The sequence below is a fragment of the Puma concolor genome, chromosome B1 (genome assembly GCF_028749965.1).
Source record: "Puma concolor isolate L17-30 chromosome B1, mPumCon1.1.hap2, whole genome shotgun sequence".
Taxonomy (NCBI): Eukaryota; Metazoa; Chordata; class Mammalia; order Carnivora; family Felidae; genus Puma; species Puma concolor.
The window spans coordinates 203,247,963-203,262,872 of record NC_141670.1 but is presented as its reverse complement, the minus strand read 5'-3'; the positions used below and the strand labels follow the sequence as shown (position 1 = coordinate 203,262,872).

Below are 14,910 nucleotides of genomic sequence, written 5' to 3'. Positions count from 1 at the left end.
CGTGTCACAAGCATTTTACTGATCAGAGGGTCGGGGGCAGGCCGGGCCCAGGGAAGCAATCACCCCCAGGGTTCTGGAAGCTGGGGGCGGGTCCGGAGCCCCCGCCGGGATCTGGGTCTGCAGGGCGTCAGTGGAGCCCCGCCTGCTCAAAGTACTTGTGGCAGGCGGCTGTGAGGGCGGCCACGAACACCATGAACTCGTTGAAATCCACCTCGGCGTCTCCGTTGGCGTCCAGGTCCTTGAGCAGTTTGTCCACGGCGTCCCTGTCCCTTTTATTCTGGAGACAGAGGCCCGGGGTCAGCGCGGAGGGCCCTCGGCCAAGCGCTGGGGCTGGGCGTTAGGGGCGGGGGTGGGGGGGGGGTGGGGGCCGGACATCCGAGTCACCGAGTCGCCGGGTTCTAGGAAGCTCTGAACTGCCCGAAGGTGTGTGCCGGCTCGAACTAACGCACTAACTCACGCTTTCTTTGTTTTAGGCCGAATTTGAATTGCACTGTGCTGTGCAGGCGCGCGCGTTCCTGAAGTTTTGCAGGGGGTCGTCTTTGGATTGGTTAAGATGCCCTAGGGTGGTGACTATTCCCAGGAAACGCAGCCACTCGCGCGCCACCCCTGCACGCCGCCTGCTTTGCAAGGTCACCTCACTGAACCGCGTCTGGTCCACGCACCCAGAACCCGTCTGGTGCCGCGCGAGCCTCGGCTCCTCACCACCAACGGCGGGCGGCGGCACCAGCCCGGGCTCCAGGCGGGGAGGAGGAGGAGGAGGGCCCAGGGCACCCGGGGGAAGGGACACACCCAGGCTGCGTCCACCCCCCCCCCCCCCCCAGGGGTCTGGAAGTGTCCGCCCACCTGACGGCGGAGGCCCGGCCGCACCCGGTGCAGGGCTGAGACCCAGAGGCAGGAGGCGCTGCAGCCGCCGAGTTCCCAGGGGCACTCGAGCGGGGGCGTCCCCGCGGCCCAGTGCCCCCAGCCGCCCACGCTGAGCTCCCCAAGTTTGCGGCCAACAGCCCAGGATTGCAGCTCCGGGGGGCTTCGGCATCAGCTGGAGGCCTGCAGTATTGAGGGCCCTGAGCCCCTGCTTTGGCCAAGTGCCCCGGCAGGAGGTTGAGAATCCCGGGCTGGGCCACTGGTTCTCAAGTTATGTTCCCCGGACCACCTGCGCCCGCCCCTCCCGCAACCCCCAGGCTTTGGTCTCAAAATCCGCATGGGTTAGACTCTTAAACTTGTTTGGTTATCGGAAAACATCTGCACCCAGGCCCAGTGCCCCTTGGGCGGGGCGTTCCGTGAGCCTCGGGGTTTGAGGCTGTTTGCTGTAATATTAAATTCGAAAAGAAATTAAATTGCATATGTTAGACTTTCATTCACATCAACTTTCCACGGGGAAAAGGCTGATGGAAGAGGAGAGAGGGGTGTGTTGGGGGCTTCCTTGCCTCCACAATTCTGTATTCTTACATTTTCGACCACAGACACATATTTCTAATAGACAAAAACAGATGAACTTCATTTAAAAAAATATATATCCTCACTGCGTTTACATACTGAAACGCTCAGTGCGTTTGAAGACTGAAAATTTCAGGCTTCCATCTTCAGGCATCAGCTCAGTGTTAGAGCCCTTAGAAGGCGGGTAGGGGGGAGTTTAGTGGGGGGAGGAGGGAGGAGGGGAGAAGGAGGGAAGAGAAGGCAGCCGGAGGGTACAGAGCAGGGAGGAGGAGTGGAGAGGGGGGAGGAGGAGGGGGGAGGGGAGGCAGAGGAGGGCAGGCCCCCTGGGCAGACATAGCCCACAGCAGAGTGAGACCAGCTGCCATCTGTACCCTGTCAGCCCCACTAACACCAGGCAGCATGTGGCCCAGCAGGCAGTGCAGCAGGGGTGTTTGTGGCCCGCAGCCTTGGAGGGGTGCAGCTGTGAGGGACCAGCAAACGCAGCCTCACAGATGGCCCTGGATTCCCCCACCCCACCCCCACCACTCAGGTTCAGGTTTGCATCCCTCGCTCTCCCACTTGCCCCCCCTCCCCTGCTGAGAAAGAATCCTGGTGCTAAGTGAATTGTGACTCTAGCTCCTAACTCTGGTTTTAAGGATTGACCTGGCTGCACTTGCTCCCGGCTCCCGTTCCCAGAGCTCTGGAGGCCTCAGCCCCTGGGGCAGCTGATCCTTTCCTGGACGGGTAGCCTCCCCCTGTCCCCCTGCAGGCTGCTCCGGGCACCCCCTCGGCCCTCCCCGCCCTCCCTGCGTGCCCCCACCGCCCGCGCCCCTGGGCGCTCACCTGCAGGAAGCCAGGGAGCTCCTTCTCCATGAGCGTCTTCAGCTCCCCCTTGGTCAGGCTCTGCTTGTTGCCCTCAGCCCCCGCGTACCGGGCAAAGACGTCAATGATCATGCCCATGGCCGTCTCCAGTTCCGTCATGGTGCTGGATGTGGACCCACCGTCCTGCTGGGAGCTGGCTCGGCCGAGGAAATGTCCCACGGGAGGCTTGTAGGCACCTTATAAGGTCCAGCCTCATATTGACACAGAGGGTGGGCCAAACAGGGCTGGACGGTCTGCAGGCCCTGCCCCTCCCCCCTCTGCGTTGCTCAGTCCCTGAAATGCACTGTCGACACTTCCTGAAACCTCGCCCAGCCCACACTTGTGGTGCACCCACATTTTCTGGGGTCATTCATCACTGATTCACCGACACCATGGTCGGGGGACAGTAAGCGGGGGCCTGGTGGGCGTTTGTTGAGTAAGGGATGTGTGGACCGGTCCTGTCCGGTCCTCTGGCCCCTGTGCACATGGACTTGAGGGGGACCTGCACGCCGTGGGCCAGCGTCAGGGAGGCTGTCTGAGTGAACGTGGGACGCAGCACGGTTTTGCTCCCGTAGCGCTTAGCAGAACTCCAGCCAGGACCAGCTTACCCCTCGGTCCCGCTCCCCAAAGCCGCAGCTGGAGGAGTGAGGCAGGCAGACGCATCCAGGCCACACCGCTAGATGAAGGGCCCACCCTGCCCGGCCCCTCAGCCCCCCTGTCTGCTCCTGCTTTCTCCTGCCACCTGGCTAGGGGGCCCCAGGGGCACCGTGTGCTTTCCAGACCTGAAATGCTAAGCCCGTGTCTCCCGATGGCCTGTGCGGAGGACTCACAGTCTTTCGGAACCTCAAGGGCCTGTGGCAGATGCAACAGATCCCCACAGAGCCGAGCCAGAGCTCCATGAGCACCAGCCGCCTTTCCCTCGGTCCCCAGGGGGTGGCACTTTGGGGGCCCGGCTGCCTGGCCTGGATGCCAGATACCGAGGGAACCCCAGGGTGGTGGGAGGTGAAGCCGGCTCCACACTCAGCCCCAGCCTGGCACTCTCCAGGAGCAGCAGCGGGTCCTAGGACAGTCCCTCCTCCTTTCCCAGGACCCTGCAGGGGAGGCTTAGCAAGGCCCCCCGCAGGCGGGCTCATGCTGTGCTGGCCAAGTCCCTCTTAGGGTGAGATTCCAGGTCCCTGTCTCCTGGGGCCTCACCAGCATGACAAAAGGGTGTCAGAGGTCCCATCATGACACTTGTTGAAAGGGAAGGAAGAGTGTTCAGGGATGTCACAACAGGGCTTGGGACAATTGCAAGGAGAGGGGACTGGCTCAACTCCCAACACAGCAGAAACCCGGCTGGGGAGCAGAGGGCGGGCGTCAGGGGGTGGGAAATTACTAAGAGGAGGCAGACAGGGTTGGGGGATTCTGACTGAAAGCAGGCCAAGGGCTTACCCTCCAAAGCGGGGGTGGGGGGGGGGTGGTGAGGGGTGGAGAATTTGGTCAGACATCAAGGGTGGGGAGGTGACTTCCAGATTCTTGCTACAGCTGGGCTGGGCGGGCAGAAGACAGACGGGCCCAAGGAGGGGGCAGGTGCAGAGGAGACTGAAGGCGGGTCAGGGGGAGCCTGCCAGACCCTGGGGTGAAGACCCGGCTGGGGGCCAGCAGGGGCTGGCCAGCATTATCTAGGACACGGCAGAGGATGCTTCTCCTCCCCCACCCCGATAATTTAGTGAGGAGTGTGTGGGTTTTTTCCAATGTTTTGTTTTCAAACTTGTTGCAAAAGTCAAAGCAAGGCCAAAGACCTCTCCTGATGGAGATCTTTGTAAAAACATTTTTTAAAGGTTTATTTATTTTTGAGAGACACACACACACACACACACACACACACACACAGAGTGTGTGAGGGGGAGGGGCAGAGACAGAGGGAGACACAGGCTCCGAAGCGGGCTCCAGGCTCTGAGCTGTCAGCACAGAGCCCGATGCAGGGCTCGAACTCACACACAGTGAGACGGTGACCTGAGCTGAAGTCAGACACTTAACCGACTGAGCCACCCCGGCACCCCATCTTTGTGGGGATTTTTTTTAAAGCAGTTAGATGATCACCGTCAGAGTAAACACAGAAAAGAAGGCCCAGCAGAAGTCACTGACCACCTCAGACAGCCGACCACGCAGGAGGTAACATGGGGGCATGTGACTTTCTTTTTTGTTTTTTACATTTACTCATTTTTGAGAGACAGAGCACAAGCGGAGGAGGGGCAGAGAGAGAGAAAGGGAGACACGGAATCCGAAGCAGGCTCCAGGCTCCGAGCTAGAGCCCGACGCGGGGCTCGAACCCACAAACCGCGAGATCATGACCTGAGCCGAAGTCGGACGCTCAACCGCCTGAGCCACCCAGGCGCCCCTTGTAACTAACTTTCCAGATAGGTCTCAACTCTTAACATTTTAACAGCAACTGCTGTTACAAAGAAAACCACAGGCCCGAGTGGTGTCACCTGGGCCGAGTCCCCAAACTGGACCTCCGTACCTGATGTAGCTGCAGCTCTGGCCTCCCCCAGGAATGCAACCTGACCAACGGGTCAGAATTATCTGATCAGCCCGGTGAAGTAGCTGGCCTCAGCCCCTTCCCCCCAAAGACAGACGGTCTGCAGGCGATTCCCTGATTCCCTACCTCCCTACCCAGGGAAAGTGTGCTGGCCCGCACGGTCCTTTTGCTGATAACCTCTCACAGCCCCCTTTCCTGTCAAAACCTTCCATTTTGTACACCTCCTGGAAGCTCCCCTCTACTTGCTATCTGGGGTGCTGTCCAGTTCCTGAACCCCTTAACAAAGCCAACGAGCCCTTCAAGTGTACTAGGTTGGATTTTGTTTTTTAACACTACATTTGTCTGCAAAGCTAGTTTCTTCCCGAAAGGACATGGCGAATTGCATCACGCAGAAAAACCTTTCTGTCCCCGACCAGGTCCGGGGTGATCTTTCGTCCCACCCTCCAGACCTGGGCGCCCCGCGGTCGCTGGTGCCCCTTTACAGCATGGAGATTCTGTGGGGTCCCCGGGTAACAGGAGCGTCAGGGGTCACAGGATCTGGGAGGCTGTGGTCTTCGCGGGCCAGCCTGCCGGGAAGGGACCAGCGTGGCTCTTCGGAGGAGGCTGAGCTAGGAGAGAAAAGAGCTCCCGTCTCAGCACAAACGCCCCCTCGCATTATGCTCCCCGGAATCGCCTACCAGGCTGAGCCAGCCCTCTGCGTGTGGGCCCTCCCCCACACCCAGCACAGCACGCAGGGCAAACAGGAACCACAAAAAGACAAAGACCTGGGAGGCCCCGCCCAAGAGACAAAAGGCTGCCTGCCCACTAGGAGCCCAGGGTGTCGCCCACTTCTGAGGGGGACGGGCTGCCGGGAAATGTCTCCTGTGGGTCCGGGCCCTGGGTGGGGTCAGGGGCTTTCGGGGAAAGGCATGTGGGCAGTGGGGCAGGTGAGGCGTGGCCTGCCATGGGAACAGCTCGGCAGGCTCTGGGGTCCGGGTCACTGGGAGGAGGACATCTACGCTCAGCAAACATGACCCAAGGCCCCTCGCGTGTGGCCCAGGTCGGCACAGACCCATCAGGCATAGGCCCCAAGCCATGTTGGTGCGGCCAGTTCTGAGTCACCCAGGCCCCTGCACGGGGTTGGGGGTGCAGGCCCTGACCTCTGGGGTGCCCGGCCAGAGACAGGCTCGCGAGGGCGAGGAGGGAGAGCAGAGGGGCACGGAGGCCCTGGGCCAGGGCAGCGCCTGCAGGGTGAGGGAGGTCTGCGGTGGGGGGTGGGCGTGGAGAGCCAGACCCTCGGAACAGGGGGCAAAGGGGCAGAGCGAAGGAACAGAGGCACAAAGAATGCCGCTTTGGAGGGGGGAAATTGGAGTGGACTGAAGAGGAGAAAGGGCCCAGAGCAGGAAAGGCCCTGTAGGCCGGCCTCACTGGGACCTGGTCCCAGAAACCGGGTCCCCATAGCCCTGATGGCACAGTAGAGCTCCTGGGGGACTTTAAACGCCAGCTGTCAGGGTCCCGCCCCCCCCCCCCCCCCCCAGCTGCAATTTCATTGGGCTGCACTGCCCCAAAGCTTCCCAGGTGACCCTGCTGTGCGGCCAGGTGGAGACCAGATGGGCTGGAGGGTTTGCAGCTGGAGACAGGTCAGATTTTCCTTTTAGGTGAACTCAGCAGCTGGTAGGAGCTTCAGATAAGGAGGGTGAGAATGGAGGCAGGGAGGCCAGGGCGAAGGCTGCGGGGTAAGGAGCCCTCCGGCCCTGAAAGTTCAGGGGTCCTGTAGTCACTGCCCAAAGGACATCTGGGAACTGGGGGAGGCCTCAACAGGGGGAAGAAAAGAGAAGGAAGAGGAGGGGGCCGCAGCATCTGATCCACGCTTTGCAGAAGGGGAAACTGAGGCTCAGAGCAAGGATGTGGGTGAGAAGCCCAGGCTCCTCTCCACTCTCACTGCACAAACCGGTTTGATCCTCAGTAACGTAGCAGACAAATATTTGCTGAGGGAGGAGGCTGAGAGAGTTGAGGAAATGAGCTTCTCAGGAATAAGCTGAATGTCAGGGGTCATGCATGTAACATGTAGCTGTGAGGGCAGAGGCCCTGTCTTCGCCCCGGGCACAGGACTCCTGGGAAGGTGGCAGTGAGCCCTGGGCCTCCGAGCAGCCACCTGCAAACCTTTCTCCAGTCTCCCCTGGTCTTCCCTCTGAAAGCTGGAAGTGACATCCGGAGAAGCAGCAGCCACGTTGCCACCATGTGGATGAGGCCATGATGGATTCTTGTGGCTCGTGACTGGAAGCATTCCCAACTGGCTGTGTTAGCTTTCTGGGGCTGCTGTAATCCATGACCACAAACTAGGTGCAGAGAATACCGGAAATGGGTCTTCCCACAGTTCTGCAAGTCCAAACTCACACTGTCAGCAGGGCTGGTTTCTTCCTGGGGCCTCAGAGGGAGACTGTTCCCTGCCTCTCTCTTAGCTTCCGGTGACTGCCTGAAGTCCTCGGGATCCCTGGGCTTGCAGGCCGCTTACCTCCGATTTCTGCCTACGTGGACGCTGCCGAAGGGCCTCGACGGAGAGAAAAAAGCCCACCCTCACTGTCATCTCTGATGCCCTACAGCCCCCGACGCAGGGGCTCAGGGCCTCCTCCAGAGCCACACCTTAGGAAACTTTGCGGAGTTTTCTTCTGCGAGTCAAGACTTGCAGGTGATAGGGATCAGAAAAGCCGTGACCGTTTGGGCTGCTCAGAGTAAAGTCCAGGCTGGCTGAGGTAAAGGGGGCTCCAGACACCTTTCTACATATTTAACCCCCTGCCTGGCTGACTCTCACATGTTCACGTCCTTCCAGTGTCTGTCTCATGGGATCCCCGACACTAGCCTCAATTCTGCCCCACGATCTGCCTTTTAAGCAGAAGCACAGGGGATGCTGGGAAGAGTGGTGGCAGGAACCTGTCTCCTGTCCCTGGGCGCCTGGGGCCTACCTGCCCTTAGCCCCGCTGGGCAGCTGACACGCTGAGTGACTGGCGTGTCCCTTTGCCCCTGTAGGACGACTTTCCTCACCTGTAAAATGAACGGTTCAGATTAGACCCGCTCCAGGACTCTGAACTCCTGAGTCCTACCTTTTCAAGGTGCCCATTATCCTTGGGGTGCACAGGGTGTGCTGTTCTGGAACAACCAGGGTCTTAAAAATATTCCTATTTAGGTCGAGAAGCTCACAGAAAATTTCGAGCTAAAGCAGGAGCCTCGCAGTGACCTGTGGTTTTCCATCTCCCGGGCCCTTTCGTCCGGTTCCTGCAAGATGGTCCTTGCCGCCCGTGGGACCCGGCATCCTGACCTGTGTGAGCGGGGCTCGTCCCCTCCCCTAGGTGGGTCTTGTGTGAGCACAGGGCAGGGCTGATCTCGAGAACACAGAGGAAGAGGAGCTGAGAGGCTGTGGCCTCACTGAAGCCACTGTGATGCCTGAAGTCAGCTGGTCCCACACTTGCAGGCTGCCTGTCCCCCAAACTCCGCTTCCCAGCCCCACCAGGGCCGAGCGTCAGGCTCTGGGCCGATTCTCTGATGGGGGGCGGGGGAGCCAGTGCCCGGGTCGACAGGGTTGGGTTTGAGTCTGGCTCTGCCGCGTACTCGTGGGGGACCTCTGGGAGCTCAGTTTTCCCCTCGAGATGAAGCGTAATCCGAGGGTTGTGATGGGGAGGGACAGGCTGCCCGTTGACGGCTGCAACGGGCGATGTTAGGTGTCAGCCTGGCTGGATGACGGGTCCAGCGCCAGTCTGGGTGTTGCTGCAAAGATACTGCTCAGTGGACTTGCAGGGAGGCAGGTGACCCGCCTCGTGGGTGGGCCTCACCCAAACAGCGGACGTCCTCAAGAGAAAAGACCGAGGTTTCCAGGACAGCAAGGGACAGGAAGGAATTCTACTCAAGAACGCAGAACAGAAGCGCGGCCCGTTTCCAGCCTGCAGAAAGTGGGCTCAAGACGGACATTGACGCTGCTCTCAATCTCCAGCCTGCGGGCCGGCCCCGCGATTTTACACTTGCCGAGTGCCCACAATTGTGTGAGCCAATTCCCGACGGCCGTGCTCTGTTCCTAACTCGGAAACCCCACCGGCCACACATTCCTGCGAGAGCTGGGCAGCCAAGCTCCCCTTCCTTGCCCGACACTCGGACTTTTATGCACTCCGGCGATTTGAGTCTCCCAGGCGCTGGCCCGCTCCGGGTTCGGCTTAGCAAGCACGCGGAGAGGAGAACCCTTTGCTGGCACTGGGCTCGCGGCTGTCAGCGCGGCGCCCGCTTCAGATCCCCTCTCCCTGCCCCTCCCCCACTCGCTCCCTCTCTCTCTCTCTCAAAAATAGACCTTGAAACTTTTTTTTATTTTGTATTTACGATTTTAGTATTATTTTGCTTTTTACATCTAGGGAAGTATAAAAGAACCAAAATAACGGACCCTGCCCTTCCCACTCGGATAACTTCTGTTGACACAACAGGTGGCTCCTGAGCGGTTTGGGGGCCCAGCAGGACTAGAAGGCACGGGCCAGGACCGAGAACACTTGCCCTGCCCAGCACCCCCGCTCCAAGGGAAGTACTGACAGGTGCTCGTGATTCCTTCCAGAAGTGTCTGCGTGTGCCCCAGCTTCCAGGAATCCGCCCGCGTGGCAGTCTATGTCCTTCCTTTCAGGCTCACAAGCGCCATCGTCCGCCCTGATCCGCAGGTGCTTTTCCACCCAACCCCTCCCGGCAAGTGCTGAGCGCGGCCTCATCCTCCTCTCCTGGTCCCTTTGGGGACAGCCTCCTTAGCCTCTACCCATCCTTCCAGCCTCCCTCCCATGGCACCGCTCCCACAGGGCTGCCCCACCGGTGGCTTGGGAGCTCCGCAAAGGCTGGGGTAGGGGGCCCAACCCTCCTCTGAGTGTCCAGAGACCAACCCAGGACCCTTTCCTGGAGCTGCGGGGGATGTCAGGACAGGGATGGAGGTAGGCGGCCAGGAGGCTCCAGGCGGGTATCAGAAGCCAGGGCCGAAGGGGTCAGGGTCAAGGCGAGGGCCGGCATCCTGTCACATCGTGCCACCCGTGACAGGCTCGTGACCCCCCACAGCTGTGTGAGGAAAGCTGGCCGGTGTCTCCATAGTTAAAAGCGTTCTCCCAGGCGCAAGGTCGTCAAGATTTAAACAAACTGTCCTTCTCCCCGCACTTCCCACCCTCCACCCTTGTGCTCCAGCAGCAAACACCTTGGCCATCTTTCACATCCAAGGACACCACCTTGTGGTCTAGCTTAGATCAGCGCTGCAGTGGAAGGCGTGCTTTGCCGGGGTCTAACCCTGCGCTTTCCCTCCGCTAACCTGCCAGCAGGGGGCCTGCATTAATGGACTGAGGCTGAGCGGCTGTGACCAAGACCTCAGGGTCCACCAAGCACAGCTGTCACCAGGGGCTGTCCGTTTGTGGGAAGGGACAGAATGGATCTGACACATACTACGCGGATGATGGGAGGGCCTCCGTGTCGGTTAGGGGCTGACCCGTACGCCCACCTCGCCACCACAAGGTACCTGCTGGGTGACGTTTGGGGCAGGCACAGCCCGAGTCTGCCGAATGGTGCCGAAGCCTCTGAGCTGTGGGCAGAGGGCTGCTCGGGGTCCGGGGGGAAGCGGAGGGGTGGTGAGCTCCCCGGCATCACCAGGGAAGCCAGGTGAGTGGCTGTTCCACCAGAAAGCCACAACTCTGACATCTTGTGTGGGCTTTTCAGGTCACCGCCCCAGGAGACGTTGGGGGACGGGGGCAGGAGGGGGGCGACTCTGGTTCATGGTTCATAAATCCATTACCATCCAACACGGAACCCCAGAATCAAGTGGGACTGCTCCAGGAGGGAGAGCGACCCAAGAGGCCATGGAGGGGAGGGTGGGGCAGGGCAGGGTGAGCTGTGGGACCAATTGCGACGGGAGTGCCTCAGCAGGGCTGCAGGTCCCCAAGCACGTGGAGTTCAGGCCTCTCAGGGAAAGCAGGAAGGTGCTGGGTAAGGGGCATGTGGACCGTGGTTGGAATGTTCCCAAAGGAAATGTTCTAGAAATGGAACGTCAGTGCTGAGGCGCCTCTGGCTGCTGGTTTCAGACAGAACTGCAGGGAAGCCTATGTTAACTCAACCAGAGGCTGGCAGGGAAGAGAGAGGCGCGGACTTGTCGTGGGGAGCCAGAGGGGCAAGCTGCTGCCAGGGCCATGCTCGGCCTGCGTCATCCGTCACACAGGTCGGTCCCACCAACAGGCGCCTCTCTCCATGTCACACATCATCAAAGAAAGGAAGAAACCCTCCCTTGAGCCACTGCCCGGTCACATTTCTCTGCTCCACTCCACAGCAGAATTCCTTCAGAGTGCTCTGTGTTCTCTCTCCATTCTTACTCCCTTTTAGATACGGTGGAATGTTCGCAGTGTTCCAGAGGCAACAACCTGTGCACAGGCCCTGGGGCCATCACATGATCGTCAAGGTTAGGGAACAGCCAAACAAGCAGCACTAAGGAGCTGGGGTTGGAGACTGCCGAAGCCCGCCCACCCTGTGGTCCTTTCCACTCTATGGTCCTGACCGCGGAGTTGGTTCCAAGAGATACCTGAATTCTCATTACACACCCAGCAAAACCATATTCCAAGAATAAGGACACACAGGGGCGCCTGGGTGGCTCAGTGGGTTAAACGTCCTACTCTGGATTTCAGCTCGGGTCATGATCTCATGGCCTCTGAGTTCAAGCCCTGCATCGGGCTCTGACAGTGTGGAGCCTGCGTGGGATTCTCCCTCTCTCAAAAAACAAATGAACAAAAGATCGCATATCCTAGTGTTTACACTAGGCCTCTGAGTTCAAGCCCTGCATCGGGCTCTGACAGTGTGGAGCCTGTGTGGGATTCTCCCTCTCTCAAAAAACAAATGAACAAAAGATCGCATATCCTAGTGTTTACATCCTTACGTATTTTAGGACAATAGAGATACCATCCACTTTAAATTCTGGTAAGCTAATTATGCACGTACACATTTTGAAGGGGATAATTAAAGGAATAGGAAAAGAGTATATGAGTTTTAAACCAGTAAAGTGGGGGGGCGCCTGGGTGGCGCAGTCGGTTAAGCGTCCGACTTCAGCCAGGTCACGATCTCGCGGTCCGTGAGTTCGAGCCCCGCGTCGGGCTCTGGGCTGGTGGCTCGGAGCCTGGAGCCTGTTTCCGATTCTGTGTCTCCCTCTCTCTCTGCCCCTCCCCCGTTCATGCTCTGTCTCTCTCTGTCCCAAAAATAAATAAAAAAAAATAAAAACGTTGAAAAAAAAAATTTTAAACCAGTAAAGTGGGGAGAAAAGAATTTAAAAAAACTTACTCCATAGTAAGGCAAGAAAGGAAATGGGAATGTGGAACGGGTCAGAATAAGATAGTAAACCTAAATCCGCATATATCGCAATTACAATAGACGCGCAAGGATGTCATTCTCAAGCCAAAACACAAGAGACTGTCGATCTGGATAAAAAATCCAAAACATACAAAATCAAGACGCGCTTATGAAATGTCAAGGCACAGAAAGACTGAAGCGAAAATGATCAAAAATCACAAAGCAAAAGCGAGCTGGGGCGGCTGACCGCAGACCAAAACTAGTGCTGGACGGAGGGTCACCACACGATCCAAGTTCCAACAGGAAGGGAGGGCCTTTCTAATCAGTGCCCACTGACACAGTTTCAAAGGGCCTGAACAAAGAGGGGACAGAAGTACAGGGACAAACCGACAATCCACCATCGGAGGGAGTTCAACCGGCCCGAAAGAGGACTGCTGGGTCAGGCAGGGATGTTTCAAGGGACTGAAACAAACACTGAGGAACTCTCCATCCGTCCCTGAGTGGCGGAGCGGAGGGAATGAAGCTGTGCCTGAGGGAGCTGAGGAATGTGGGTGAACACGTGTGACTCTCGGTGACGCTGAATCAATGACCCGACTGTACAGCCCAGCCCGAGTTCAGGGCGCCTCGGGCTATCAAGAACTGCATCATGGGTGTCCCCAGATGACCTAGGAGTGGGGGTGGAGGAAGATCAAAGATCATTTGTTCAGTGCCCTTTTCCGGAGAACGTCTCAGGCCTGCGAGGAACCCAGCCGCCCTCTGTCCAATCAGACTCGGTCCAGATACAGGACCCGTGTGCAAGTCCCAGGGGAGCCGGACCTCCCCGTGAGCTCCCAAAGCCCAGGAGAAGGCCTCCTGACACACACAGGCCTTCAAAGCTCTGCCTCAAGGGCCAGGGCTGAGACTGTCCAAGAGCTGGCTGGTTCCTTACGTGAACTGGAGACAAGGTGAATGTCAAGGCCCCAAGGAAGCTCAAAGAGAAGACAGTGCCAAACCATCATCTTACGGTGGCCCAGAGTTGCCCGCCCAGGGTCACAGAGCCAGTTCCTGAGGGTTCCTGCAGCCCCAGTTTCCTCACCTAACTACGAGGACAGTAAAATGATCACTCGAGTTTGTGAAAATCAGATAACGTATGTTAAGTGTCAAATGCCAAGGAGATTCTTCTAATACAGACTTTTGTCATCATTCCACACATCCAGGGTCCTGACCCCAGACGGGAGCCGTAGGACCCTGGCTGTGGGCTGACAGCGAGAACAGGATCAACGCAGTTTTCACTTTTGAGCTCCTTGAGTTTAGCATTTGACCTATTCCATCCCATTCACGTCATGGAAACACTTTATTCATGAGTACAAAGGTAGTAATACCGATCACCAGCGTTTAGAAAAGGAAACGGACTCCCAGAGAATCCCCATTTCCACCCCTCACCCTCCATGTGACCCTGCCGCACAATCACCCACTGTCTGGCCTTAGGGGACAGCCAGGTGAGGGACCTCAGAGGCTGGTGCTTCCAGAGAGGGGGGTGCAGACCCTCAGTCCTCAACCCTGGCAACGCCAGCCCTGCTTGGCTGTGTTCACAGTCCTCCCGGGATCACTCACTGGCCAAGAGCCACGGCACAGCGCACGACTGCCCTTCTAATAAAAGGACCGCAGGCTCAGGGGCCGGTTGGACAGGAAATGGCTAGAACTCCAGGAGTGACAGCGCAAGCAGGCAAAGGAAGTTAAAGACAGGGAGGTGGGTTCAGTCCTCATTTCCCCTCTGTGCAATCACAACGGTGAGATCCCCGACCTCACTCCACACCCCTGCCTTGTCCATTTTCCACAACCATGTGCCCGTTTCTTAAACTACAAACGTGAAAGTGTTGTTGACCTGCTCAAATCTTTCCACGTCCCGCCGTCACTCTACTTCTCGATTGTTTTCAGCCAACCATGCTTAACTCGACGGCCTTGGGACTCAGAATGCGGTACCTTGACCGGCAGCATAGGCATCACTGGGGAGCTTATTAGAAACTCACCACCCCCCCCCCCCCAGGTCCTTAACTACAGGTTAGAACCTGCATTTTGAGGAGACCCCAAGGGTTCAGCTGCTCGTTAAGTTTGAATAGCCCTGCTGCAGGGGCCCGGCCCACAGCCAGAAGCAGCCCCAACTGTGAGACTTCTTTAGCGAGCGGTAGGTCATTTGAAAATTAGTCACGCATTCAAAAATGCTGAGTATTCAGAATATACCAACATAACCCCTGCTATGGAGTACTGGACGGCACGTCCAGGTGCGGCCCGGAGCACAGACTCCCCAGGGGGAGAAGCATGGACACACACGGTCAAGTTTAAACTCTACAAAAGTCGTATGTGAACCGCTACAACCATGCCCTCTAGCCCCCTCACCGCCTCCCCGTTCCCCGCAAACACCCTCAAACCCTCTCCATCACGTCACATTTCTACCTACCTACCTACGGGACGCCGGTTCCTTGTGCCCGGAGTGCTGTTCAGGCATCTGAGCTCACGCTTCTGGGCCCAAACCAAGACTCGCTTCGTCTGAAAAGTTTTCTCAAGCTCCCGATGCTCAGTGGACTCCCTCTTTAGTGCTCCCACCATACTAAAAACACAGGGTACCTACCTACACCTCCTTGTCTGCCAGAGCCAGTTTACACTTGTGGTCCCAAACCACATTATTACTAGGGCCACCTCTCACTTTCAAGACTGCCCCACTTTGGCAAATGATACGGCTACATACGGCTACCCTCAACAGGGACTCAGGCCCCGAACCCCAGAACCACTGCTGGATCCTCGCGCACCCACAGTCCCCTGGTGACATCTTC

The 14,910-nt window shown here is 58.2% G+C and overlaps 1 protein-coding gene across 1 annotated transcript; it reads right to left on the bottom strand.

The window, feature by feature from the left end:
- On the bottom strand, positions 1–2,505 carry S100P (S100 calcium binding protein P). Its single transcript, XM_025921884.2, has 2 exons — positions 2,257–2,505; positions 1–277 (listed from the first exon to the last, which is right to left on the bottom strand). The coding sequence occupies exons 1-2, from the start codon at positions 2,392–2,394 to the stop codon at positions 128–130; spliced, it is 288 nt and encodes a 95-aa protein (XP_025777669.1). The 5' UTR covers positions 2,395–2,505; the 3' UTR covers positions 1–127.
- Positions 2,506–14,910: the final 12,405 nt, after the last annotated feature.

Coding starts and splice junctions, on each gene's coding strand:
- S100P (XM_025921884.2), bottom strand. CDS start 2,394: ATGACGGAACTGGAGACGGCCATGGGCATGATCATTGACGTCTTTGCC. Junction 278..2,256: donor AGCTCCCTGGCTTCCTGCAG/GTGAGCGCCCAG, acceptor CTCTGTCTCCAG/AATAAAAGGGACAGGGACGC.